Genomic DNA, 26,925 nt, shown 5'->3' on the forward strand with positions numbered 1-26,925 from the left:
TTGGAAGGAAACATTCTATGAAAATATTTGCTAATCGGTTAGCACCATTTTTGCATGGCTTGACTTACTGGGACAGAGTTGAAACTGGAAATGCAAAAACACGTGTCTGATGTCAGCAAACCGACAGATTAAATTAGGAAATATCTGTGCTTTTATGATTGTTGTTGAATCTCCTAATTTATTGTACCTACCTCCACGCCGTATAGTAAAAAGATAATCCAATGCTATAGTATATAGATGTGAATTGAACTTTTGATAGTATTCCTTGATGTTATTGTTTTCTCGACTGGTGGCTAAATCTTTAGCTGTATTGGGTATGCTATCATCAATATTATCTATTACTGTAGGTAAGTACCGTGATAAAGTGAACAAATTTTATGTGTTCAACATAAGATTCTCATCGATTCAAACTGTACCTGTTTCAATTTCTCGGCTGTAGTAACACAGTTAATGATTTATTTTATTGAATTTTCTTTCTAATAAGTTTTCTAAGGCACAATCGATACAGAAATTTGACACCGTCAAGTGATGAATCAGAACTCCCAAACAATGTTGCATTCACTCATCAACACACACGCAAAAAACTCCTGTCATAATGGATGAATGTCATTGTACATCTCGACAAGTAACAGTAATTTTGGATTGGCTATTTTTAATCTGAAATTTTGTTTCATTATGATTACCTACCATATTGTCATTTTCGCAGCTTTCGAAATGGACAATTTTATGAACCGGAGCGTTCGATAATTTTCCGAAAATAATAACATATTTAATATTAGGTATGTATTATATAAAAATAAGTGTACATATTAGATTTTTTTGTTATTATACCAGATCAGAGGGTCAAATGGCATAACAGTCTTGTGGTACGTAAGGCAAGGGGATAATGTTGTTAAAATTAAGGGTTCCGTCATTCTACACTAAAGCATTTCAAAATGTATTATGTATTGAAGTGTGACAACTTTAACAATAATGGCGTCGGTGGCGCTACTGCTACTGTTACTGTTATTACAACTTAAAGTGACTTGGACTGCCGGATTATTATGAGCATTTTAAATCATTTTAAAGTTGTCACAGTTGTTGGTGTCTTTCCATGACTTGTCTGTAGATATCACCATACTCGTGACTCCAACAAACTGTCGATCCAATATTACAATTACTATGCTGTAAATTTTATGACATTGTAACCTGTTTTATAGCGATTTTCAACGTATATAAATTGCTATCGATGAAATTGAATGTAATATTTCCGATTTTGTTGTCCTGTGTATTCCAGAGTATCGAGTTGTCGGTGTGCTGTAGTGCAGTAATATGACTCTGAGCTGAGTCTGTTTGTCTCAGTCGAAATTGAAGATATGATTGATGACTTCGACTTTGATCGTATATTATGCATAGGATTATAAATTTTCATAGATTCTTGAAACCCCATCAATTGGGTAAATCGCATGAGATATTGTATACACTATTTCAATATTTTTTTGTGTTTTCATCCATGTCAGTGTTTGGCAGATATTAAATATAAGTATCATGTTAAATTAACCCAATTGTTACGCATCACTTTCTACATGTCACCATAAATAATTTTCAATTTTTTTTGAGAAATTTAAACTGACTTTTCAATAATTTTGGATGCGACGTCTATAAACGTTTACAAGAGAAATTTGAAATGACCGTCCAAGAAAATTAATGATTATTCACAATGAATGTTTTTCTGTTTGTTAATTAATTATTTTGATTCAAAACCAATATACAAGTTATTTTATAAAAAACATATACATATTATGTATGCAGATGTACCCAGCGTGCGATGGAAACAAGGATTTATTGATAGTTACAGAAAGCTATAAAAGTTTTGGGGTACTTACATACTACACGTGCATTGTATATATTACATAAACTATTGCAAACTGTAGTCATAGGAATGGATAAAGGCTCAGTTATTATAATATAAAGGTAGTAGATATAAACAAATTTAATATTTGAGAATCGGAAAGAAAAGTTATAAGAATATAATTAGATTTTAGCATTGTATCATAAAATGTCATTTTTATTTCATTTTTTGTAATAACATTTATTTTGATAAGTAAATAAAAAAACTCTCTTTTTAACTATGCAGATATTTTTTTTTATTCTTGATTGTAGTGTATTGAAGAAAACTTGACAATGTTATCGTTACCGGTAGTCCCAGAAGTATCCGACCTGACGTATAGATAGCAGTTGTTTGAAAATAGTGACCATGATAGAAAGTACCAACCTTATAAAGCCTAAGTTTGAAGTTTGACGACGCTACGTTGTTCAGTAATTATTTGTCAGCCATCAACAGTGAACGCTCTCAGTGAATTTGTAAACATGGAAAAAATTGGTCATATTTATGTGATACAATACTTTCATTTGAAAGGCTTCAGTCCAACCAATATCAAAGCGGTACTAGATTTTACTCTGGGGGTGTCTGCTCCTTTGTTTACAACAGTAAAATATTGGGTGGCTGAGTTTAAACGAGGTTGTACGAGCTGCCAAGACAAACATCGCAGTGGTCGACCAAATGAGGTGACCATGCCAGAAATGGTGACGAAAATCCACAAAATGATATTGCGTGAGTTAGTAGACATGGTAGGCATTTCAAAAAGTGCTGTGAATCACATATTGACTGAAAATTTGGACATGAGAAAGCTGTGCGCAAGGCGGGTGCCGCGATTACTCACAATGGAACAAAAACAGCATCGTGAGGATGTTTCAATCGAGTTTTTGGCGAAGTTTCACAGCAATAAAGCAGAGTTTTTGCGTCTATTCATAACCATGGATGAAACATGGGTCCATCACTTCACACCTGAGACGAAATAACAGTCAAAACAATCGACTGAAAGGGGAGAATCGGCTCCAAAGAAGGCGAAGACAGTTCCATCTGCAGGAAACGCCATGGTGTCATTTTTTTGGGATGCGCATGGGGTAATTTTCATTGATTATCTTCAGAAAGGAAAATCAATCAACGGCGTCTATTATGCAAATTTATTGCAGCGTTTGAGTGATGAAATCAAGAAAAAACAACCACATTTGGCGAAAAAGATAGTTTAATTTCATCAGGACAATTCATCAGTTTACACATCCGTTATCACGATGGCCAAAATCAATTGGTTAAAGTTCGAATTGCTTCCTCACGCACCCTATTCGCCAGATTTAGCCCCCTCTGATTATTTTCTGTTTCCAAACTTGAAAAAATGGCTCGGTGGTAAAAGATTTGCCAACAATGAAGAGGTGGAGTCGGCGGTCGATGGCTATTTTGAGGAGTTCGACGATTCTCACTATAAACAGGGTGTCAAAGCTATTGAACATCGCTGGAAAAAGTGTATCGACCTAAAAGGAGACTACGTAGAGAAATAAAAAAAAAAAAAAAAAATGTGTTTTCTTTGTTAGGTCGGGTACTTCTGGGACCACCCTCGTACATAGCATACAATCAGCAGACTTAAATATTGCTGTATCACAGTATTTAATTGATTGCAAAATATCACTAACCCAACGACATTTTGCTACCACCCCCTATATAGGTATACTTATATATTATTCTATCATAAGTTATCTGCAGGAAAAATATTGCTCTGATTAGTCAGGTCCGTATTTTGTTCCTTTTGGCCAGTTTTACGTGTTGCTGTCAACTTTCTAAAATGTTTTTTGGTCATTCAATTCAAGTATTAATATTAAAATTACTCATGACAAACTACTATTGATTAGTCAAAAGGTAAGCTTTGTAATTAATGACTTTTCAAACATACACTTATTAAAGATGCCGTAAGGCCATTCTACACTAGCCGGTGAAACGCCGCGAGCTACCGATCGCGCCATTAAACATAACCATCGATTTATAAGGAAAGCGGGCAATGGATGGCATGCGTCGGGAGGCATTAGTGAGCGGTTGCCACGCTTACGTTGTGCGTTATCAGTTGCAGTGTTTGTGTTCTACACTCAGATTAGCCGCGGTTTGATGATCATGTGTAGTTTGCAAAAATTGGAGGCAGTATCCTGCGGCATTACACCTGCTCATGTGGAAGCCCTTTATCCAGTGTAGGAAAATTCATAGATTAATAAACAAACGCTTTTGTTCATTTATTATGACAGTTTAAACTTTAATACTAAAAAAGGCTAAACATTTAAAAAAAAAAAAAACATCTTGTAGGATGATGATCCTGAAAACAATCTTCAGTGCTGACCAATTCCACAATTATTGTATCTCAAGCGACACATCATTGACAACAAATTAACATGCTGTATTGCAATAGGAACTTGACTATTCCATATTCAATGATTAGAAATTGATGGATTTGAATAAAACCGTTCCCTATATTATGTCAGGTTTATATTGTCAAGGTTTCGTAAATATACACATCTGTTTCACATAATTTGGTCCTCGAACACACTACCGAAAATTATTTATTTACACTATGTACTCATGTTTTTTTTTGTTGATTCATTATTTTTCTGGGTGCAGTACTATTTTCCAACATATGTATTGAACAACGATTCAATCGGAGTGGTTCTCATGTAAATATTATGAAAGGTTTAAAAAAAAGACAGTGGCAAAATGATAGGGAGTTTGTTTCTATTGAGATAGTTTCACATAACAATATTATATTTTTATTGACTTGTAGTTTATCAAATCTTAGATTATTCAAATAAGAACTTTTGATAATAATTATGAAAAATGGTTAGTTATTCCCAAAGATGTTGAATAAAACCCTCTCGTGCAGAGATGGAGCCTAAACGTATGGGGAGACGAAAAAGAATCCCTAATTTTTTTTATACAAACTCATCAAATTATGCAGTTAAGTGTTTCTTTTTTCCATACTGAAATGGCACTTATCTCAAACTGGAACTCGCTTCAGTGATTTTTATAGAGAATCCATAGAAGGCTCCATCTGGGAAAAGATTCAATATCAGTGGTATTCAAACTGAAAATGCGCTAAAAAAACTTTTGACTTTTATTCTGGAATGGATTTTTTGGGAATAGGGAGTTAAAAGAAGTTCTATTTTTGTGTAGTGTAAGTTCGAATGTTTCAGTTTTTTTGGAACAGAATTTTGTATTTCAACATGGTCCCCTTTTAGGGCATTCGATTTAACGTTTTGCCAATTTTTTCATGATCTAAATAGTTTTTGTTAAACTCTGCAAAATAGTCCTCTGCCTGACATCCTGATTTGACGAAAATTTCTTCCGATCTATCTTCGGTGTAGTTTCACCAGTTCTTTGACTGTTGTTTAGATTTGCGTATAGTGGTGAATCCAAGTTTTGTGTGTTGTCACAAACCGATGCAAAAAGTCTTTCAGGTTGCAATTAAATATTATGCATCGTGCTGAAATGTCAATTCAAGTACGTTTTTGGTTGATGGTCAACAATTGTGGTACTCACGCAGGTTACTTTTTCATATTATATAATTTTTCGTGAAGTATATTGTGTACTCGTTTACTTAGATGTTTACAGTCTCAGCAATCGCTCTCTCATACGCTCTGCGGTCTTCTACTACAATACCACAAATGCGAAAATATACAATTCATATGGCTGTCAAACATTAACAACACATTGAATCTAACTGAAATTTTTGCACACTTGCCAGTAGTGATTTTACTTTATGAATCATAGTAGCACCATCTCAGAACATTTGAAACTATCCTATTTACTGGAGATTTTTGTCGTCGGGAATGAAGCGCTGTGAAACAAAAAAAAATGAAAACCTCTGATCTATACATATTATTGTGGATTTCAATTTTCATGTATAAAATTTATTGAGATTTGGTCACAATTTATGTGACGCAACACGACATGTGATCAGACCAACATTAAAATAGTTGACTTGTGATTTTGGCAGAATTGTTTTTAATAAACCCAAGAATCGACGAAGTGGTTATAATTGCTTTATGAAGTGAACAAGCAAAAATTATTAACCTATAAGGCTGCATCTATTAGACATGGATGGGTGATTATTACACATTATATATTTTTTAATTATATTAAATCCCCCAAATTGGGTTTATTTAGTCTATTGCTATCGATGTATGGTTTTCGATAAAGGTATTCCAGGTCGCACAGTTTTACAATGGAAGAGACAGTTATGCTTTAGTCACATGATATTTATTTGCACAGTGAGTCGAAGAGGATAATTAAAATAAATTGGAAGGAGGGACACAGCCCTGTCTTGATTCCGGACATGAACCCCCAATCATTCTGTGGCAGTTTCACCTGTTGAAGAAGACGTTAATGGTTGTGGTAATCCAATCATGTTACAAAAGCTGCTAAGTGTATAAAGAAACATTGAATTTCTCACTGACATTGGTTGACTATGAAAATGCAGCCAAATAGCCAATGAAAAATGTAACTAGTCTAAGCGCGGTAACCCACCGACGCGACACGTTGCGCGCGATCGTAATCTGTGTATTCAAATGGTGCAAAACCCACTACACGGCATTTGAATACATACAAATTCTAACGCGCGCGGCGTGTCGCGCCAGTGGGTATCACACTAAAATGCTTGCTGTCATTTCTCGTTGACATTTTTTTTCAACTGGCATTTAACACTCGGTAAGCGTAGAGGTAAACTTCATAAATAGACCATGTCCACTATAATATTTGAAATTCAGAAGAGATTCAATTGGAACCTTATTTATAATTTTCTCTGATCGCTCTATATACTTCATTTCATTGTCGGTTTGAATTTGGTCTGCGTTGCTTTTGAAAATCAACTCATAAATTAGTGATGTGAAAATTGGCACGGAACCGTATTGTGCTGACCGCTAATATGTGACCATTAATTTTGTAAGCATCAGCGCCTTTATTCCATTGCACCCACCGCGAGTGGAATGTATCACAACGAGATTATCGATTTGTTATTACATACTTAGGTTACACTGTGCAATTTCTTATAGTCTTTCTTCTTTGACCATATCCGATCATAATAAGATCAAGTGGGTCTTTACGGAGTGGAGGCTTGTATTAACAGATTTTTGCTTTTACGAGTAATGGATGTTAGCCATTTGCTCAACCTATCAGGTATACTTTGACTCAAACACAAATTGAAAAACAATATGTGTATTTTCCAAACCCAGCATTCGAACCTGGGACCCACACATAAGCCAACTCGTAAGCCATTATAGTAACCAACGTAATAACTCAATAATCTCATCACAATACATCTCACTCGCGATGGGTGCAATGTATTAAAGGCACAGGTATATAGTATATAATAATTATTACATACATACAATAATACAATTCATAAAACTCAATGAATTATGTTGATGACTGTCCATTGTTTTATTTCATGTCTAAAAGAAGTAGATATTTGAAGAATATTGTGAATTGTATAATATACTTTTAAGTCTTTTCAAAAATAAAGATATAAACAAAAGTGAGATGTTTTTATTTTTTTCTTGAATTGCAATTATACAAAATAAATAATGACCAAACTAAAGAAGAGTGGGAGGAGTTCTAAATTCATTACTAAAAGAATACTTAAATAACACTAAACTTATAATATATTATAGAGATAATGTATGAAGTGATATCTCTTCACCTAAGTATGTATATAATAATATATACTTACGTAGAAATGTGGTCACTATCAAACTTGTTAAATTGTATCGAAAGCCTAATGCTCCTCCACAATGGAGAATCTGGTCGGGTCTACGAGTCTGCTGGTGTAATTAGGCATTATCACATCAAGAGGTTGAAGTCCTGAATTTGTTTTATACACAAATGTATAATTTTATCAATGCATGCACGTTTTATATAATTTTACATATTTGTGAATTATTTATGCTTATGAAAAAAACCACATTATCGGCCAAGTAAAACAGAAATCGACAGATTTTGTACAATTTTATTTGACATGGGCGGCTAAAAAGATAGGAAATTCATTAAAAATAATGTGGGTGAAAAAATCAAACCTTATTGATTTTATAAGACAGCTGAGATATAACTCAAAACATATTTTTTTCAAATGAATGCTTTCTGCCAGAAAACACAAAATGAATGGGAACTGGCTTACACAGCAGGGTTGACTTTATTACTTTGGGCCTTGTATGCGTATGTATATAATATGCTTATCGGCTGCCAGGTATTTAGTACGTGTCCCCATCCGTTCGCACACCATGGACCAACCGAATCATTGTTTTGTTTTTACTGTATGTCTGTCTTAAAATATGCTTTAATGTTTGTTACGTAAGCATAACACGCATTCAATATTTTATAACAATCAGAGCGCTCGTGTCCCTTGCTCTTGTCGATGGTGTGCGAACGGATGGGGACCCGTACTAAATACCTGGCAGCCGATGAGCATATATACATACGCATACGATCCACAAACCGAATCATCGTTTTATTTTTGCTGTACAAACCTATTGAAAATAACATTCTTTAACACGTGTTTAAGTTTATTCCATATTTACCACACTCGAGATCCGTACCCGTTAGGGTCAGTTTCCATTTTTGTGTTCACTGTTTCTGCTAGAGTAGTCGATATTTTCTACCAGCAGCACTCAATTTTGAGAGGAGTCCAATCTCTTTGATTATCCTGTATTTTCATATATTTCCAAGCGGCAACACTTAACTCAACCATAGATAGTATTAGTCTATACTCTATGGATAATATCAAAAAATAAACATGTCAGATGTCAAGCTTCTGTTGAAAGTCACGTTCATTCGTTTCGTTTCATCATTTTAAAATAATTTTCATAGTATACAAACACCACAATTCTAATTATTAAAAATATATACTTATATAAGTCTATTTAAGATACCACCGTCTACTGAATTGATTTTCTGTGTAAAGTAAGTCATAATGTTTCGTCAAAAGTTGTTCTTATTTTAAAATTATTAGTACATGCATATTTGGATTGGAGGGCTTGCGAACAAAATAATTATCAAATAGGTATATAAAGCTGAAGGAATAAAAACAACGTCTCGCGTATTTAAGAAAATACGAGGAGAAAGAATGTATAACATAATAAATACGTAGTTTTATTTCGTATTCATTCACAGTTTGTTATACTTAAACAATAAATAAAAGTGCCCTGTTGATAAGACTAGATATCAGTAATGGCAATATTGTAATAGATTTCTGGGTTGTCGTTTTGAGTTTGTAAGTAAGCAACAATTGGTGTGGGTTTTCGGTAGACTTTGTGTCCTGAACAACCATCCGACTTTCAAATAACTTCAACCTGTTTAAACATTTTGCCCTGAAAGCTAAGGTAGCTTGAGTCAGATGTCAGACAGTGCTTGAATAGTCCAGTCATCTCCGCGGAGAACATGGTACAATTAGATCAGCAATCGTATTTATAAGTCGAACACTACACTTCAATACATTATCTCTTCCGAATGGCCTCTGTAATGAGCCTGAAACATCGTGGAAAGAAGGAGGAACGCACGGTGCCAACCCAAAAATCTATTACGATAAAGAGCACTGACCTATACCAGGACACTCCTTCAGGTGCAATCAAAGTGGACATTTAAAAATACTTGATCAAAGTAATGAGTGTAAATCTGAAATAATCACCCTTATCTCAATGTGAAGTAGGTATTAAACAATAAATTACCACTTGTACACAAGTACTCATTACAATGTAGGTAAAGCTAATAAATTTTTCACTTATCTGTATTTATGTGTTTATGAAAGAATGAAATTAGTATGAACATAGTCGTTTATGAGAGCCCCTTAATTTTACAACGTTTTCATTAGCTCGTATTCTTATTTGTCCGGTGGTTGTTTATCCAGTACAAATCTTGCAATCGATTTTTAACTAACTTCCCAACTAGCTAGACGTTTGAAACTTTTAGAATATATCAGAACACAATGCCAATGCATTCTTTTAATACTTTTAGCCATCTTTAAGTAGAATTGAATTCATTTTCAGTTAATTCTGTTTTGTATGAAAAGTTATTTTGGAAGAAATCCGTAATCCAAACCACTATTATTGGTTGCTAAGTGGGTGGTCCTAGCAACTAAATTATTAATATATACGTGCCTTACTATGTAAATCAAAATGACATTTCAGTATTCTATATTTGTTTGTTTTTTATTTACTACATATCAAGTACAAGTTTGAGCATATTGAGCATAATAATTCAACAGAAAATTTAAAAACATTGTATATAAAAAGTTCTTTCTATCTTGTAATTATTTACATTCAATATTAACAAGAAACTTTTAGCATAAAATTTTTAATATGCTAATAATCAAAAAACAATGGGACCTTGATGCCATATTGAAGTGGGCCGTGGAAGAGAAAAAGGTTTTGCATTGCCGATTTTTTATACTCTTGTCACAGCTGAAGTAAATTAGAATTTACTTAAATTAAATGAATTGGTTAAATTGCCTATAGGTGTGTAGGTGTGAATCGGAAGTACATATACAATGGTTAAATGTTGGATTCCCGGTTGCCAAGCACAAATTCTACCATATCATAAACTTCCCACGAATTCCAACGAAAAAAGGCAATGGCTACGTATAATATCCAATAAAAAATTGAAAAACGTGGATAAAGTACCACAATCAGTGTCAGTGTGCCGGAATCATTTTCTACCGACAGACTTCAACGGACAGAGACTGAAAAGAGGTACACGGCCTACACAAAATTTGAGCACGAAGGCTTCAGAGAGCGATTCTGACATAAGCCTCGAGGAAGACTATGACCCCGATAACAGTAAAATGGATATAGATTTTGATGAACATGACATTTCTCTCAAATATACTGACAACCCTGAAACGGAGCCAATACTTTTGGATAGCAGAAGACTTCCGTTTACAGACATATTGCCAATAAGTACTACCGTATTGAAAACACGTAAGTATATTATTTTATTCATATTGATTATTCTAAAACTAAAGTGTCGTGGCTGCGATTTCAAAGTGTCGTTTTACAGTATAAAGGACGGTAGTGTGTGTCGGGGTATAATAGGGATACCCATATTTTTTTTTATGTATTGTATATATTTGTCATCATCAATCAATAATCATGACCTTCTCCCACCTTTTAGTTAAAGTTTTAGAACTTTCAACTGACACATTTTTAAGTATATTAAGCCGTGATCGGTTTTCTCCCTATTGACAGGTAATGTCTGTTCTTGTTGAGACATTTTCTTGCTTCCACAATTGCCTGTAAATGGTGCATGTTAAACTTACGAAGGTCCTCTCATATTCTTTTACGGAGAGTTTTGCAAAGCGTGGAGAATTCAGCATAATTTATAATTTGTTTATCGCTTTTGGTAATCCTCTGCTGTTTCTTAAAAATTAATGTTTAAACATTAATGTTGTTCTATGACTTAATGTCGGCTGGTTTTTTAGTTTGTAGGATGATTTTTGTTGTTTCTTTCACCTTTGATAGGGAGATCAGATCATTTTCAACTTGGAAAGCTACATGTATTTTCTGTACGTCGTTCTGGAACTCAATTATTTTCGGGACTCAATCAGTCTCGGATCATAAATCTCTCGGATTTGGCTCTACTATGGGTGTTTGATGTTTTTAATTACTTTTACTTTAAATATAGCTTTCTTGGTACCGCCAGGAAAAAAAGAAACCTTTTAACAATTTGAGAGCCATAAGCTTTAACTTTCGGAAAGATGATAATGTATTAATTTATGTAAATATTCTATATAAGTTAATCTCAATATTTATAATTTTTTCAGAATCTGTAGAAACTCCGATTAAGAGGACTCCGGTTGACAGTACCTTTGATAGAAAAGTATCATTGGATGAGGCTATGAGAAAGCGATTGCCTCTTAAAATTACAATTAATAATGTCGACAATTTACGCAAGACAAACCCACTTTATAGTGTGAACAGAAATAACGGCTTGGGTCTACCCGTAACGAAATTTAAATGCCCAATATGTAAGATTAGTGCAACAAAGCACAAACTGTTAGTTCATTATAAAAATGTACATCAATTACAGCTTAACACTGACAAGAAAAAATTCTCTAAAATGGATGAATTTAAAGAATGGAAAAAGAGCATTGAATGTCAATCGTTTTCCCGATTCGTAAGGAAATATGTACCCAATTCGGATCACCAAACATCTAAATGTGAACAATATGCGTGTCACCGCAATGGATTGTTTAAATTAGGTATCTATTCACTTTAACATAATGTCTACATTATTTTTATGCAATTTCAAATAACTGTCGAGATCAAATTTAGTAAATTTGTTGACTGTTTCCATTTTTTTAGGAAAGACTAAACAAAAATTAAAGTATGTCGGATTGAAAAAGATTGAAGGCTATTGTCCAGCTAAGATGATGGTATATACTCAGAGCGGTGGTAAAGTAACAGTAGTTTACACTTCAACACATTTGGGTCACTCGACTGATACTAATAATGTTGTGGTACGGTCCAAAGAAGACACCAAAATTGAGTTTGATGCGATTCAAGAAGAGGCTATCCACTCCATCTCCAATGATTACGATGATAATGATGACATTGACATTGACAGGTATACATGCGCTTTTTTTATTCATAATGGTTACATCTAATTTTAATCACTCCATAATTTATTTCCGACCATGTCCGATCCGAATAGGATCATATGGGCCTCCACAGAGTAGAGGTTTGTATTAACAGATTTTTTTTTTTACGAGAAATGGATGTCAGCCACTTGCTCAACCTATTAGGTCCATACCCTGACTCACACACATATTGAAAAACAATATGTGTACTTGCCAGACCCAGGATTCGAACCTGGGACCCATGGCATGATAGTCCAACGCTTATGCCGCGCGGCCACCGTGGGCGTAATAATATATAGAAATGAAAATATCACAATTTATTAAAGTCATCCAAACCGACAACATACTAGTGCTGAGAAAAACCATTCAGATCCAGGAAGTTCTACACATATCAGTTGTATTTGGAACTAGGCAGCGGCGAAGGGTGGAGGTAGGCTTTTAAGATCTGACAAAAACGAGCGCACACTAAACTTTGTCATACGTATTTGGTTTTATTTATCTAATACTACAAATTGCAGATAGTGTTGGTTAGTTTTTAAAATTCAATGAAACCCTGCATAACCAAGCCATACTAAAATATTTTATATGGGAGAATATTTTTTATCTATTATGGTTTGGTGGGCAGGGCTTAATGAACTTTAAAAAGCTAACCATCACTATCAGACAATTTTGTAATATGTATTATTAATTCAACTAAAACAAATAAGTATGACTGAAAAAGTGTGCACTTTTTATAACGGATCGCCCATATCAAACATAAACTGTTATGGTTTGGATTAGGCAGGCTTAATTGATTTTTAAAAACTAACCAGCACCATCTGCAATTTGTATTCTTAGTTCAATGAAAACAAATAAGTATTACTGACAAAGTTTAGTGTGTACTATTTAAGTCGGATCTTATTGGTCCACCTTCACCCTTCGCCACTGGATCAGGTTATTATGCAGTATTTTTGATGATTTGCCTACGTCTCTTTTCTCACTACTTAGATATGGGCTAATTGAATGGTCAACAGCCAATTCTTGTAATAAATCAATTAAGAAATGATACATTCCTTTTGGAGTAGATATTTAAAAATAGTAAGTACTATTATTAAAAATAAATTTTAAATGCAGTACTATCTGCGGTGCAGTCATCGGTAACGTTTCTTTTCTATCGGCAGGTACAAGAATTATTTTTCAGTTTTGTAATCTTCGATAAAACAATATAATTATAAGTGTTCAATAGCCTGTATATATTTCATTCGATTTTGTCACACTTTTCGGATAGACTGCGACCGGTAATTAGTTTCTGTATTCTAACTTTCAGATCTTCACCACTGCATTTCGACAAAATACCCATTGAATCTCCACTTGATAATCTTGCTGCTGAAAAGAAAAAAATAAAGAATCAGCTTTATCATATTATTAATTACGTTGATGAATTAAAATCTGATGCCGTTATAAACATGATAAATGAATTGCTGGGACCTGTAATATCTGCCATATGTGATTGTCAGAAAATATTAAATATACCTCAACCGTTGGTGCCGTTGGTTCAAAAAACAATATCAACACCGGAGCAAAAAATTAACATACAGCCTAACGCCGTTAGACTGTATCGATTGCCTGGAAATCTATATCAGAGAAGATTCAAGAATTCAAAGAAAACCGAGGAATTGACTTCTAATAATAATGAAATATCAGCTGCCATCGATGTCGGACATTTAAATAATCTTCCAGTTCGAGTATTGTCTAACGATCTACACACAGAAATTGTAAACATTGGATCTGCAACTCAACAAAACATGCTTCCACCGGTTACAGAAATAAAGTCCGATCCAGAAAAATCTTTTATAGCCAGGCAGTCTAATGATTCCCTTGACCAAATGTCAAGTTTACAGTTAAAATCTTATCAGCAAAGAAATAATATAAAGAGCTATTCTAGAACTCCCCGAAAAAGTGATAAAATCGTCATTTTGTCAGATCAATCAATACATCATGTAAATGAAAAATTACTCCCACACATATCACCGTCAAAAATAATTCGACTTGTTACAAATCCTTCTGCTTCAGATTCATCAATTAATATTCCATGTCATAATAATCAAATTAAATTTACAACTACTCAAAAGAATAATAATACTGTTCCTTTGGACATTAATAATTAAATGTCACCTGCCGTCATTCACGTGAACCCGCATTTGAAAATCCAAATGGTTCCTGAAGATTGTTCAATGCATACATCTCCCTTAGTGTCACTCTCCACACAGGATGGAGAAAACACTTCTAACTCTTTGCTCTATTCTAATAAATAAAGCATTTTATCACTAAACAATTGATTTTTACCAGAAATTAAAGAAAATATCTCGGTGTGTTATTAATTGATAGTGGAGGACAACATAAGACAAATTTGAACTGATAGGAAAACAGTCTATGATTGTAAATTGGTGTATAATCAGTTACTATTTATGTCTGAAGATTATTGTTAATATTGTTAAATAATAATTAATCCATTATGGTTGTTCCTAGATTTTGTTAGTTTTTTAACCATTATATTATCACCCTCTGGAGTAGCACCAGAGCATCCACCTTTGAAGTTGTGAATCGCAGGTTTGAATCCTGCACCTGTAAAATCCACATTTTATTTTTCATTGTATGTTAATCCATAGCGATGACCGATGGGTTGGGAGAATGACAAGCAAACGTTCCTTTATTCCTCCAAACTAAAACTTTGTGAAGGCCTAGGGGTGGCCGCGCGGCATAAGCGTTGGACTACAAAGCCGTGGGTCCCAGGTTCGAATCCTGGGTCTGGCAAGTACAAAAAAAATTGTTTTTCAATTTGTGTGTGTCAGGGTATGGACCTAATAGGTTGAGCAAGTGGCTGACATCCATTTCTCGTAAAAAACAAAATCTGTCAATACAAACCTCCACTCTGTGGAGGCCCATATGATCCTATCAGGATCGGACATGGTCGGAAAAAAAAAAAAAAAAAAAAGGGGTGGCAGGTTATATGAAAGCAGTGGCGCACCCAGGGGGGGGGGGGGGGGGGCAAGGGGCCTTGGCCCCCCAAAAACATTGAAATTGAAAGCCAATAGATTAGACAAATAAAAACACGGCAAAAAAATGATTTGAAATTCTCCAGCACCCTCTTTAGAAAAATTTCTTAGATTTTAATATCTAGCACAAAAATTTTGAAACACTAATGTTAGGTTTTTTTAGAAACCCAATACCTAAGGGAACTGTCAAAAAATTCTCGGTGTCCACCCGAATTCCGGAGTGGTGTAGGTCATGGCTGGGGAGGGCTGACAGGGCTCTAGCCAGGGGGCCCGGCGTGTTGGGTTGACCAGATAAGTGAGATAAACACACATAATTACACTTCATGGCCATGAATATTTTCAATTACTTATATAATTGTGCAATATATTTATTTATTATATATTATTATGTGTCGATACTCGATAGCTCCATTATTAAAGTAGATGTATTAAAAATCGCCGATAATTCACTGTATAAGTACCCTTAATTTGAACTAAAACACAATTTTAAACAAAACACTGCATTTAATCTTACCGGTTGGTAGGGGGCCCGCCAAATATCCTAGCCTGAGGGCCCGTTTCAGGATGTGGGGACCATTGTATAGGTACACCGAGTGCAATAGACAAAAGACCGATAAACGAGAAATTAAGGTGTGAAGAAGAAAAAGACTATGGGACTAATTTACATTCTCCTCCTTGGCCCCCCCCCCAATATTAAATCCTGGGTGCGCCACTGTATGAAAGTATGGTGAAGCAGGCAAGTATGGTGAGGCAGGCTGATAATCAATTTGCGGCAAAATTTCCACGTTAACATTATATTATACGGGTACGTTATAATGACCAAAGTAAATCCTCCATGATCCCCTGCATTTTTTTATTGCGTCGCTATTTCTCGTAAATTGTCAGCTATTGTTGGCCTGCTTCATTCAGTTTTATGAAAAAGTCGATTCTTTGCCCCTCTTTATTTAATACCTCTATGGTGAAGGCCCATATTATTATGCTTAGGATAGGCCCAAAAACTTGAAATCACCCAACATCTTTCTTTTCTTGTATAATAAATTAGGAAATGGAGACATACGCTGGTTTGTCTCAGCAAAGTGATTTCCAAAAACTATCATTATCCAACCTCCAAGTTTTCCATTTTTGTTTTATATGTACTTGTTATCTCTACTAATTAGATAGTACATAAAACTTGAAATTTTGTCATCTACATCTACTTACTTAAAACAATAAATAAACCCATGATTTTACTTTACAACATTTATTTCTATGCTTTGTCGTCAAAAATTCTTTAAAAAAAATAGCACAACATAAAAAACTTAATTTACCGATTTTAATTTCTTTTATAGTGTTAACTGTCAATTCATGGTGGAACTGCATTGTATTATTTGATTAATTATTTGTTTAATTAAAGAAAGGAGTTGATAATGTCCCTTTGAGGAGGACGAAACCGGTCCAAAATTGAATTAAAAAAGTGGAATAAGTACTATGAAATTGTGTTTTAATTAATTAAACAAATAATCAATCAAATAATACAGATTTTAACGCTTTCACGAGCTATGTAACGAAATTGAAAAAATTATAAATTAAAATTAATTAACATTTTTATTTTATTTCTCTCATTACTTTTGCATATACGTTTATCGACTAATAAACTTTTAAAACTATTTTTAACAACTTTACCTAGATAGTAGATGGTGAAAGTGGCGGAACTACATTGTGCAAGACCTCTCAGTACGGAGGAGGGTCCTATTATAATAGAAAGATGTGTATACAAGGTACCTATTATATATTAGGTAAATTTATTTACATATTATTGCTCCTTGAAACATAAATTGGAAGCCACTCGAATTTTCATTGTTTCATTTTACATTGTCTAGTTAATGCGGGAGTTCTGATTTTGATTTCTCATAAATCTGTTCTATGGACAATAATTTTTTTTGTTTGTTTAGTATTATTTATTAAAAATTAATTATAAATTGTCCTGACGATGGATTTAAAACCCTAAACAGCTAAAAACATAAATAGGAAACTCAAATGTAGAATAAACAAAAACAACTGGCTTTGAATACCCATCAAATTTTCTAAATTGTGGTAGAAAGTAAATTTTTAATACAAATAAAAACATTGATTAACAAAAATTAATCATTCGGAGCTGAATCGAAACCGGAAAACCTGTTATTTTCTTCGGAACCGAACCGATATTAATAGGTAGATAGGTATCAAAGTACTATTATTTCGTAATGGAGGAAAATAATTTAGCGACCCGAGAAAAAAATTGCTCGAAAGAGGTAATAAAAGGTCGTTATCGACTCATTGTTGCCAACCGTACTTAATTATTATAGTATTTGTACTATAATTTTCGTCTGCGTACCATGTACGATATAAAACAGATATACCTAGTACGCCCAAAATACTATAATTTTGAAAAATCAGAAAAAAATTGGCTATAGAAGGAAACCTCCGCGAGAACAAAAAAAAAACAAAGTCCCCTTGCCTAAAAAATAACGGAACGTTAATTACCCAATATTTGAATTTTGTTTAAAAAAAAACAAGATGTTAATCACCAAACATTTGAATTCTGTCTGGAAAAAAAAACAAGTCGCTAATTACTTTACGTGGAATTTTTTGAAAATGCAGAAAAGCATTGCCCATTCAACGTGTACTATAATTTTGGAGGCTTTGTACTATAATTCCGCTTTGAAAATATGGCAATACTGGCCAGTGTTGCCAACCGTACTATAATTATAGTATTTGTACTATAATTTTCGTCTGCGTACTATGTACGATATAAAACATATACGATATATAATTTTGAGAAATCGGAAAAAAAGTTGACAATAGAAGAAAAACAACGCCAAAATAATCCATGAGAAGCAAAAAAAAATAATCCCCATGTCTAAAAAAAGTGACGTTAATTATTTAACTGGGGCGCGGAGTGTTGCAAAGGGAGGCGCGAAAAGCTTAATACAATTAATGTAGCCACAGGTTTGCAGTTTGCAAATGCATAGTTTATAAAACGACCGCTAGTTATAAACTACACAAAAAAACAGTGCTATAAAAGGTTGTTTGCAAATATGGAGACTAATTTTATAATCCCTCACTTCTATCTATATTATTGTGAAGCGCAATGGCTATCTCGTAAAAAATGAAATAAAAGGGTCAAATTAATCATAATGTTGAAATTTGAGGCAAATTTGTTTAGGAACGATAATTTTGTTGTTAAACTTGTCTATTTGGTTGAAATTTTTAAAAAATTGAGTGAAATAATAAATCCAAGGACCACTACTGCATTCACTGATTTAAAACGATAAATGAAGGCATTCATAACAAAATTGGAGCTTAGGAAATCAAAATGACAAAAAAAAGTTCGCCATGTCACCACTTTTAAATGATTTGTACGCCAGCTAAATATATCTATATATCAATAGAAAGCAAACAAAAATCTATTTACTGAGTTCTTGGTTAGTTTGCTAATGCACTTTTCACATTATTTTATGAATAGCAAAAAAAGACGCCCGCAGCGCTCTTTTCTTTTGGTGCTATTAAATATTTTAAATATGTGGTTGAAAATCCTGACCCAGGGGTCCGTTTCAGGATGTTGGGTCCATGATAGAACCCATTTGTCAATGAACTAAGATGAATTTGGATTGACTACGACTATTGAAATTGATTGTGCTAATAAACAAGCATATTCGTCAAAAATTAATGTAATATATTATTAAGTAGTAAAACCTTGTTTATTTTTTTTTCATTTTTGTATTCGTAAATAGGTAGGTACATTGTTGACTATTTAAAAAGGTGTCTGTATTATTTAATGAAATAAGGGGGGGGGGAGGCGCCTAGTTAGATTTTTTTAAAGAAAGGCGTAGTAACATAAAGTTTGGAAACCACTGACTTAACATTTGAATTTCGTCTAAAAAAACCAGACGTTAATTATTATTCTACATGGATATTTTGTCTAAAAAATACAAGACGTTAATTACCCCACGTTTAATTTTTTGAAAATGCAGAAAATTATTGGTCACTCAACGCGTACTATATTTTTTGCCGAAATACTATAATTTTGAAGGCATTGTACTTTAATTCCACTTTCAAAATATGGCAACACTGACACTGGCTGATGGTCAATATTAGTCTATGGTCTAACAATTAGCGGGAACGGCCTGAGCTGTCAGTTTAAGTTTTCGTATATTGCCGTGTTTGTCAATTTTGTTGGAATTATTTTAATGTTTCAAATTAATTGTATTGCAAAGTTCACTTCAAAGTAAAACTTTTGAAAATTTTGTTGCCTATTTCAAACGCTTAATTTAATATCTGTGAAAGATAGGTGAGGGTTTGACGAGTTCATATTAACAACCCATATTTCCCCGATTAATGTAGACCTCGTAAGCTTCGAAACTTTCCGTCCCGGGAGATTCTTTTTTTATTATTAAGATACTACATTCTTGGTTAAATTATAAAAATATATCCAATGACAGTTTTTCATCAGAAACAAGACTCAATAAATGTGATGCTTTTCTTGTCTTGTGGAACGATTGTGTGTTTGTAATGCCTAGTCCAGATCTAGATACATCGGTTGGCTAAACATTGAACACTATAAATACAAATTGTTCGAAAGTTGTATCAATATTGTTTGAACATTTGCGTAGGCATTTACCTACCAACATTTTTTAATATCTTTTGATAGTACCTAAGTAATGACTGTAGATTTTTGTTCGACGCAGATGGGAAACATTGAACATGGATGTTCTTGGTCTGGACTAGGCTTTATTTCTTCTAACTTCATCAACTGCGTATGTATAGCTATTGTCTACAATAAATTTGATTTGATTTATAGTATTTTTTGCTTATTTGGTGTAAAATTATAATATAGCATAGGTACTATTTTGGTAAATGTGCCGCAGATGCCGTCATGAGATTTTATAACTTTCTTTTTAGACCAAACCTAACCTAACATAACCTAACCTACCCCAACTTAATATAATTTTAGTTTGTAATAATGATGCATCAAAATGTATGAAAATTTCAAATTTTAAATTAACAATAAATTATTGTATCGAAAAGCCTATGCGCCGACAGAAAAAGGTATTTATTATAATAATTGTTTACATGGAATAAACTTTTTCGTAAAAAAAAAATATGAATGCTCATGACGTCATCAGCGGCACAATTACCACTATTTTTTGTGGAATCATTCGATTTGTAACACTGAGTCATGATGTTGAAAAAATGTCCATCGATGATAGAGCTATGTAAGCTAGCACTTTCAGTCCGAAAAATGACTGTTTTGAAACCGGTTTGAGGCAGGCAATGCGCAGACTACACATGCACTTTGGTGTGTTCATCTAATGCAGAGATTTCCAACTTCGTGAGCGCGGACGCCATGTAATGATTTTCCTTCAGAGTAGGTTTCGAGCCTATTTTTTGAGGTCATCCGTCTTGGCGTTGTTTCCTTTCCTAATGATATCTCAAAATATTTTTTTTTTCATATTGCTATTCCAATTTGCAAAATTATAGTATTTTTGGCGTACTTTGACCGCTTACTAATAGCGCCTGTACACGTGCATGGATGTACTTGCACCAATAGTGTATATTTTAAACTATCGCGATACTAACTGTATACACGTAAGGTAAATATGCCGCAGATGACCGCATGAGATTTTGTAATGTTCTTTTTAGACCAAACCCAACTAACCTAACCTAATATAACCTACCCCAACCTAACATAATCTTAGTGTGTGTTAATGATGCATCGAAATGTATCAAATTTTCAATTAACAATTATTGGACCGAAAAGTATTTGCGAGATCCCAAAAGTGTATTTTTTAATATAATTGTCTAAATGAAATAAACTGTTTTCATAAAAAAAAAATTATAAAAGCTAATGCGGTCATCTGCGGCACAGTTACCATACGTAAAAGTGCTGACTCTCTCTCCAATCTCATTCTTCAAGCTCAAACGAGACGCGATGTTGTCATTGTATGGTGCTATTTGATTGGGCCGGACAGGTTCGTAGATAATCAGTAAATGTCAAATAATATTCTGTGCTGTGTAGTTAGTATTCCGGCTGGTTCGCCACTATTGTTCCACTGCGCATGCGCAACTCACCATGCAAGTACCAATTATTGCGTGAAAATTCAGAAGCTTTCGAACTTTTTTTAACCATGCATGAAATCTTGCAACTTGCATGATAATTCGTGTTTACACATGCATTTTCTTATTATGGCTGTGATAATACATACTGTCAGCAGTAAATCCTTGCACGGGGTCTAAATTGAAATTAATTGGTTGACAGTTTTTTTATGGGATAAGTGTATGGATATAAATGGCCATTGAACTATTTCAGATAGCGAAGATGCCTCGACATTGTTGGGTCTCCGGTTGCCAAATAAAGAATGTAAAATGTCACAGTCTCCCCAAGAATGACTATCTACAAAGACAGTGGATACGTGCAATGTCCAATATAAAATTTAAAACAATGGAGACATTATCAAATATAGGAGTATGCCGCAACCATTTTCTCCCTACAGACTACGTAGGGAACAAACTCAAAATTGGTGTATGTCCAACACAAAATTTACCATTACGGGTGAGTTCAGAAAGTGATTCTGATATAAGCCTTCATGAGGATTTTGACCCGGATACCAATAAAATGGATATAGATTTTGCTGAACATGACACCTTTTTGAAATATACTGGGACACTTGATTCAGAGACAATGTTCTCAGAAAGTAGGAAACTTCCATACAGTTGGACACAGTCTAATTTTGTTATAGGTGAGTACATATATAATTTTGAGTACCCAAGATCATCCCTTATAACTTCCACTAAAGCCAATGTCACACCCCCCCAATTGTCACCAATTGCGGGATATCCCTGGGGGTCTAGAGAGGCCGAAACCATTTTTGAGCTGACTTATAGTAATGGTCGATTACGAGAAAATAAAAATACCTGGCAACGTTGTTTGTCCGAATGTCAAAAAAAAAGGCAATGCCGCAATTGTATACCGCTTTTGTGGTGAGAGATCACATGCAGCACTAAAGTGCTTTTTCGCTGACAGCGATATTCAAAAGCGCTTTTCACTGAAAGCGGTCGAAAACGAAAATATGATTTAGGCATGAGGAGACGCTCCTAGACATCCAAATCGTAAACAGATACATTTTGTTCTCCGCAAAAATCATTAAAAATTATATAAAATGTAGTAGGTACCTAACCAAGTGTTATTTGTTCACTCCCAAGTCCCAAATGACAGACGATGACCAGCAACAGCAAACTGAACGAGAAGAGGAATGCATCTTCTTGCTCTCGACTTCACGGGATATGACACCAACTTGCATGCGAAAAGTGTCATTTAAAAAAAAAAACAACAAATATAAAAGCTATTTTCTTTTTGAGGTGACCTAATTCCTTCCAATAAATAAACAATTTTTTTTATTCAACGAATAATTCACAAGATTTATTAAGAATGTAACATTCTTTTATTGAACATGAATAAATTGAATAACCTTCAAGCGCAGGTTTGAATCTTGCCTGGTGTCATTTTTTTTTCCTAGTGGTTACTTATATATTTCTCAGAAGTGTTTTCGAATTATGTATAATTCTTTCCAATATTTTATTGCAAAATTACTTACTATGAAAAAGATGAAAAATGTAGTATTTATAAAAAATACATATCCAAATAAATATCAGGTAGGGTTGGCGAACCTTTTTACGTATGCGTACTAAAATTTCCCAAATATTATTTTTCAACTGTCTGACGTGCAGTGATGTCCCTGGATAAAATGCCGCCTCATTTTTTATACAGTATTTTTATCATCCTTTCATGAGTCCAATATTTAAGAAAAGTGTTGTATGGATACATTACTAAAAAAATATCAGACTAATTATTCGAAAATCTGTAGGTACGTGTCGTTTCTGGTCACCAAGGACATCGAAAGGAAACGGAAGTAAACTAGATATTGCGAACCCGACGAAACCAGTGAGCTGAATTTTTTAATGGAAAGATATTTTCGTTATTACTAAGTTTAGTAGTAAGTAGTCATTTGGCATTAGTTGTTTTTTTTATAGAAAATATTTTTTTTTGTATGGGTACTTATTAGGTATTATTAATTTACATAATCGAAAACCACCCGGCGAGCGTGAATCTCCAAGCGAATTAGTTGTAGATTGATTGTAACGAGTAAGGCTATATTTCAACTCGCTCAGGCGGATAGAAGGACTCGAAACGAAAATACTGGGTCAAGAGTCGGCTTAGTGAAGAACAGCGCGATCGGCATGGTTTTACAAATAACCTTTTTAAAGAGCTACCCCTAATTAAGTGTATTAATTCAACGAGGAGTGAGTCCTCGGCGCTAGTCCACACTGTTAAATTTTTAGCCATATTGAGGATAGTTATTTGATGGTATTTGAAAGAGTCGAAAGAGAGATGTGACGTTTGACTGGCGAATCCAGAATGGCGCGAATAGCTACGGTGACCCAACTCGAAAAGCGGGCGGTTATTTTGGATGCTTTCACACGTTCTCGGCAATCTTCGATACGTGAATCTTACCTAAGAAATAGAAATAGTTCCAATTTGCTCACGATCATTCATAATTCCAGAAAAGTGACCTAACCATAGATAATAGCTTTTTGCAATCGTGGCAGACGATCGGGCCAGATGGAATCTACCAATGTTATTTAACCATCAGCTAAAGCTGTGGAGAACATCCACGCAGTGTGTAGTAAAAAAAAACTCAAATTTCTTCTGACCTTTGCAGCTGTACTTCAACTAATGTGAGACTCAAACAGTTTATCTAGTCTCAAGACTGCTTTGAACTAATGAATTATAAAGAATATCATTTTGATAGATTGTTTGATTTGATGCTTGTAAACATATTTTGATAAAATTATAGCATTCTCACCTATTTATTTGTATAGTAAAAGTTAATCTTATTGTTATTTTTTCAGAATCTTCTCAATCTATGAAAGTATCGTCCGAGGAACCTGTAAGGAACCAATTATTGCCTCTTAAATTTACAATTAATAATGTCGAATACTTGCCTGGGAAGATATCATATGAGAAAAATGATGACTTAGGTCTACCTGTTACAGAAGCATCGTCAGAGGAACCTATGGGGAAGAGATTGCCTCTTAAATTTACAATTAATAATGTCGAACACTTGCCTGAGAAGATATCACATGAAAAAAATAAGAAATATAAGAAAAATGATGACTTAAGTCTACCTGTAACAAAATTTAAGTGTCCAATGTGTAAGATTAGTACAACCAAACACAAATTGTTGGTTCATTATAAAAATGTTCATAAATTAAAACTTAACACTGACATGAAGAAATTCTCTACAATGGATGAATTTAAAGAATGGAAAAAGAGCATTGAATGTCAATCGGTTTCCCGATTCGTAAAGAAATATGTACCCAATTCGGATTACCAAACATCTAAATGTGAACAATATGCTTGTCACCGCAATGGATTGTTTAAATTAGGTATCTATTCATTTTAACATAATGTCTACTTTATTTTTATGCAATTTCAATAACTGTCGAGATCAAATTTAGTAAATTTGTTGATTGTTTGCATTTTTTTTTAGGAAAGAATAAAAAAAAGTTAAAGTATGTCGGATCGAAAAGGATTGAAGGCTATTGTCCAGCTAAGATGATGGTATATACTCAAAGTGATGGTAAAATAACTGTACTTTACACTTCAACACATTTGGGTCACTCGACTGACACTAATAATGTCACGGTACGGTCCAAAGAAGACACCAAAATTGAGTTTGATGCTATTCAAGAAGAGGCTATCAACTCCGTCTCCAATGCTTACGATGATAATGATGATATTGACAGGTATACATGCGTTTTTTTTGTTCAAATGGTTACTTATATATAATTTCTATCACTCCGGTAAAAATAATTTATTTAAATTGTTTCTAAAACCAGTGATATGTTTACTTACCGCCACGTTTACTATTTGGCCATCACAATTTATTAAACAAATTTACATCTATGGCATTCTTTTTTTCTTTCTTTTTACCATGTCCGATCTTAATAGAATCATATGGCCCTCCACAGAGCGGAGGTCTGTATTAGCAGACTCTTATTTTTACGAGAAATGGATGTTAACCACTCGCTCAACCTATTAGATCCATACTCTGACTCCGCAAAGTCAAAGTTTTGACACCGGTAAACAGAGCGCAAGCGGTCACTCATCCCGAGTTACGTATCTGCCATTGTGTTTCGTTTTGCATCAAGAGAAAAAAAATACACCGTTTCTTTGTTTGAAAACTGTATATAATCTGCAAAGCCGATTATCAAAACTCACTCTTTCCGAGACGTTCATTCGAATCACTCCACGTCATTCGATTGATTACATAATTTTCAATAGCGTCGCATCAGAATTTACTGCTACCTACCATAGTGGTATGAATTTCTTATCTGCGAAATTCGAGCCGCGTAGTATTTGTTTGCAACCTTGAATTCATAATAACTTTCCGTATTTATATTTTTTATGTGGGAGAATAAACGGGTTATTCATTTCTTAAGAGAGGCAACCCTCTCTGATTATTGTCATTTTTATTCACTACCCTCGTTCCTATTCATTATCCCCATAGTGGTGACCTCGACGTGATCTGAACACGCAACCTTCGGAGCATTAGTGTGCTCAAAAATACCATTCAGAGCACCGCTTCAAATAGAAAAGTTTGATTCTTTTATTATGTATCTACACATAGTTTACATTTCATAGAGCACTTTTCAGTCAGACTGCTCTCGATAATAAAATTAATGATTGTTGTCCAACTTATAGGTCTTCACCTCTGAACTTCCACAATATGAAAAGTGAATCTTCACTCGACAAGGACAAGGACAATCTCGCTGCCGAAAAGAATAAAATAAAGACTCAGCTTTACAACATCATTAATTATATAGATGAATTAAAATCGGATGCCAATGTAAAAGTGATAAGTGAATTGTTAGCTCCTACAATATCCGCCGTATGTAACTGGTGGAAAACGCTAAATATACCTCAGGTATTAGTGCCATTAGTTGAGAAAACATTATCAACACGGAAACCCATGCAACAAATTACCATTCAGGACAACCCTGTTAGGTTATATCGATTGAATGGAAATCCGTTTAGAGAATTCAAGCATGTAAAAAAAAGTTCAAAAATAATTTCAAACAATAAAGTAGTAGCTGTTGACAGCACACAGTTAAATACTGATAAAATTAAAATATTGTCTGAAAGTCCATCTGTCGTACCTGTAAATTTAGCATTTACAGATCAACAGAATATAATTCTACCTGTTTTAGAAATAAAACATAATCCTGTGTCAGAACAATGTATTACAACTTTCATGACGAGAAAGCCCAGTGGTTCCCTTAAATGTACTGGAGATAACCAAGTGTCGAATCTAAATCCAGATTTCTCTGAG

At 34.0% G+C, this 26,925-nt stretch overlaps 2 protein-coding genes across 2 annotated transcripts in view; one reads left to right on the plus strand and one right to left on the minus strand.

Annotated features, from left to right (window-relative positions):
* Nucleotides 1-26,925, minus strand: part of RyR (Ryanodine receptor) — a 501,624-nt gene that overhangs the window by 243,097 nt on the left and 231,602 nt on the right. The gene's annotated exons all lie outside the window — the stretch shown is intronic.
* Nucleotides 8,643-15,433, plus strand: LOC147066729 (uncharacterized). Its single transcript, XM_085954836.1, has 5 exons — nucleotides 8,643-8,809; nucleotides 10,360-10,821; nucleotides 11,664-12,101; nucleotides 12,205-12,466; nucleotides 13,786-15,433. The coding sequence occupies exons 2-5, from the start codon at nucleotides 10,392-10,394 to the stop codon at nucleotides 14,624-14,626; spliced, it is 1,971 nt and encodes a 656-aa protein (XP_085810962.1). The 5' UTR covers nucleotides 8,643-8,809; nucleotides 10,360-10,391; the 3' UTR covers nucleotides 14,627-15,433.

The sequence above is a fragment of the Rhyacophila brunnea genome, unplaced genomic scaffold (genome assembly GCF_057557595.1).
Source record: "Rhyacophila brunnea isolate RB1 unplaced genomic scaffold, BYU_Rbru_1.0 scaffold_4, whole genome shotgun sequence".
In the NCBI taxonomy this organism is placed as follows: Eukaryota; Metazoa; Arthropoda; class Insecta; order Trichoptera; family Rhyacophilidae; genus Rhyacophila; species Rhyacophila brunnea.

Bases quoted from the DNA above. Each gene is read 5' to 3' on its own strand.
- LOC147066729 (XM_085954836.1), top strand. From the start codon at position 10,392: ATGGTTAAATGTTGGATTCCCGGTTGCCAAGCACAAATTCTACCATAT. The intron at 10,822-11,663 runs GTAAGTATATTA...TAATTTTTTCAG, and splicing joins TACTACCGTATTGAAAACAC to AATCTGTAGAAACTCCGATT. The intron at 12,102-12,204 runs GTATCTATTCAC...CCATTTTTTTAG, and splicing joins CAATGGATTGTTTAAATTAG to GAAAGACTAAACAAAAATTA.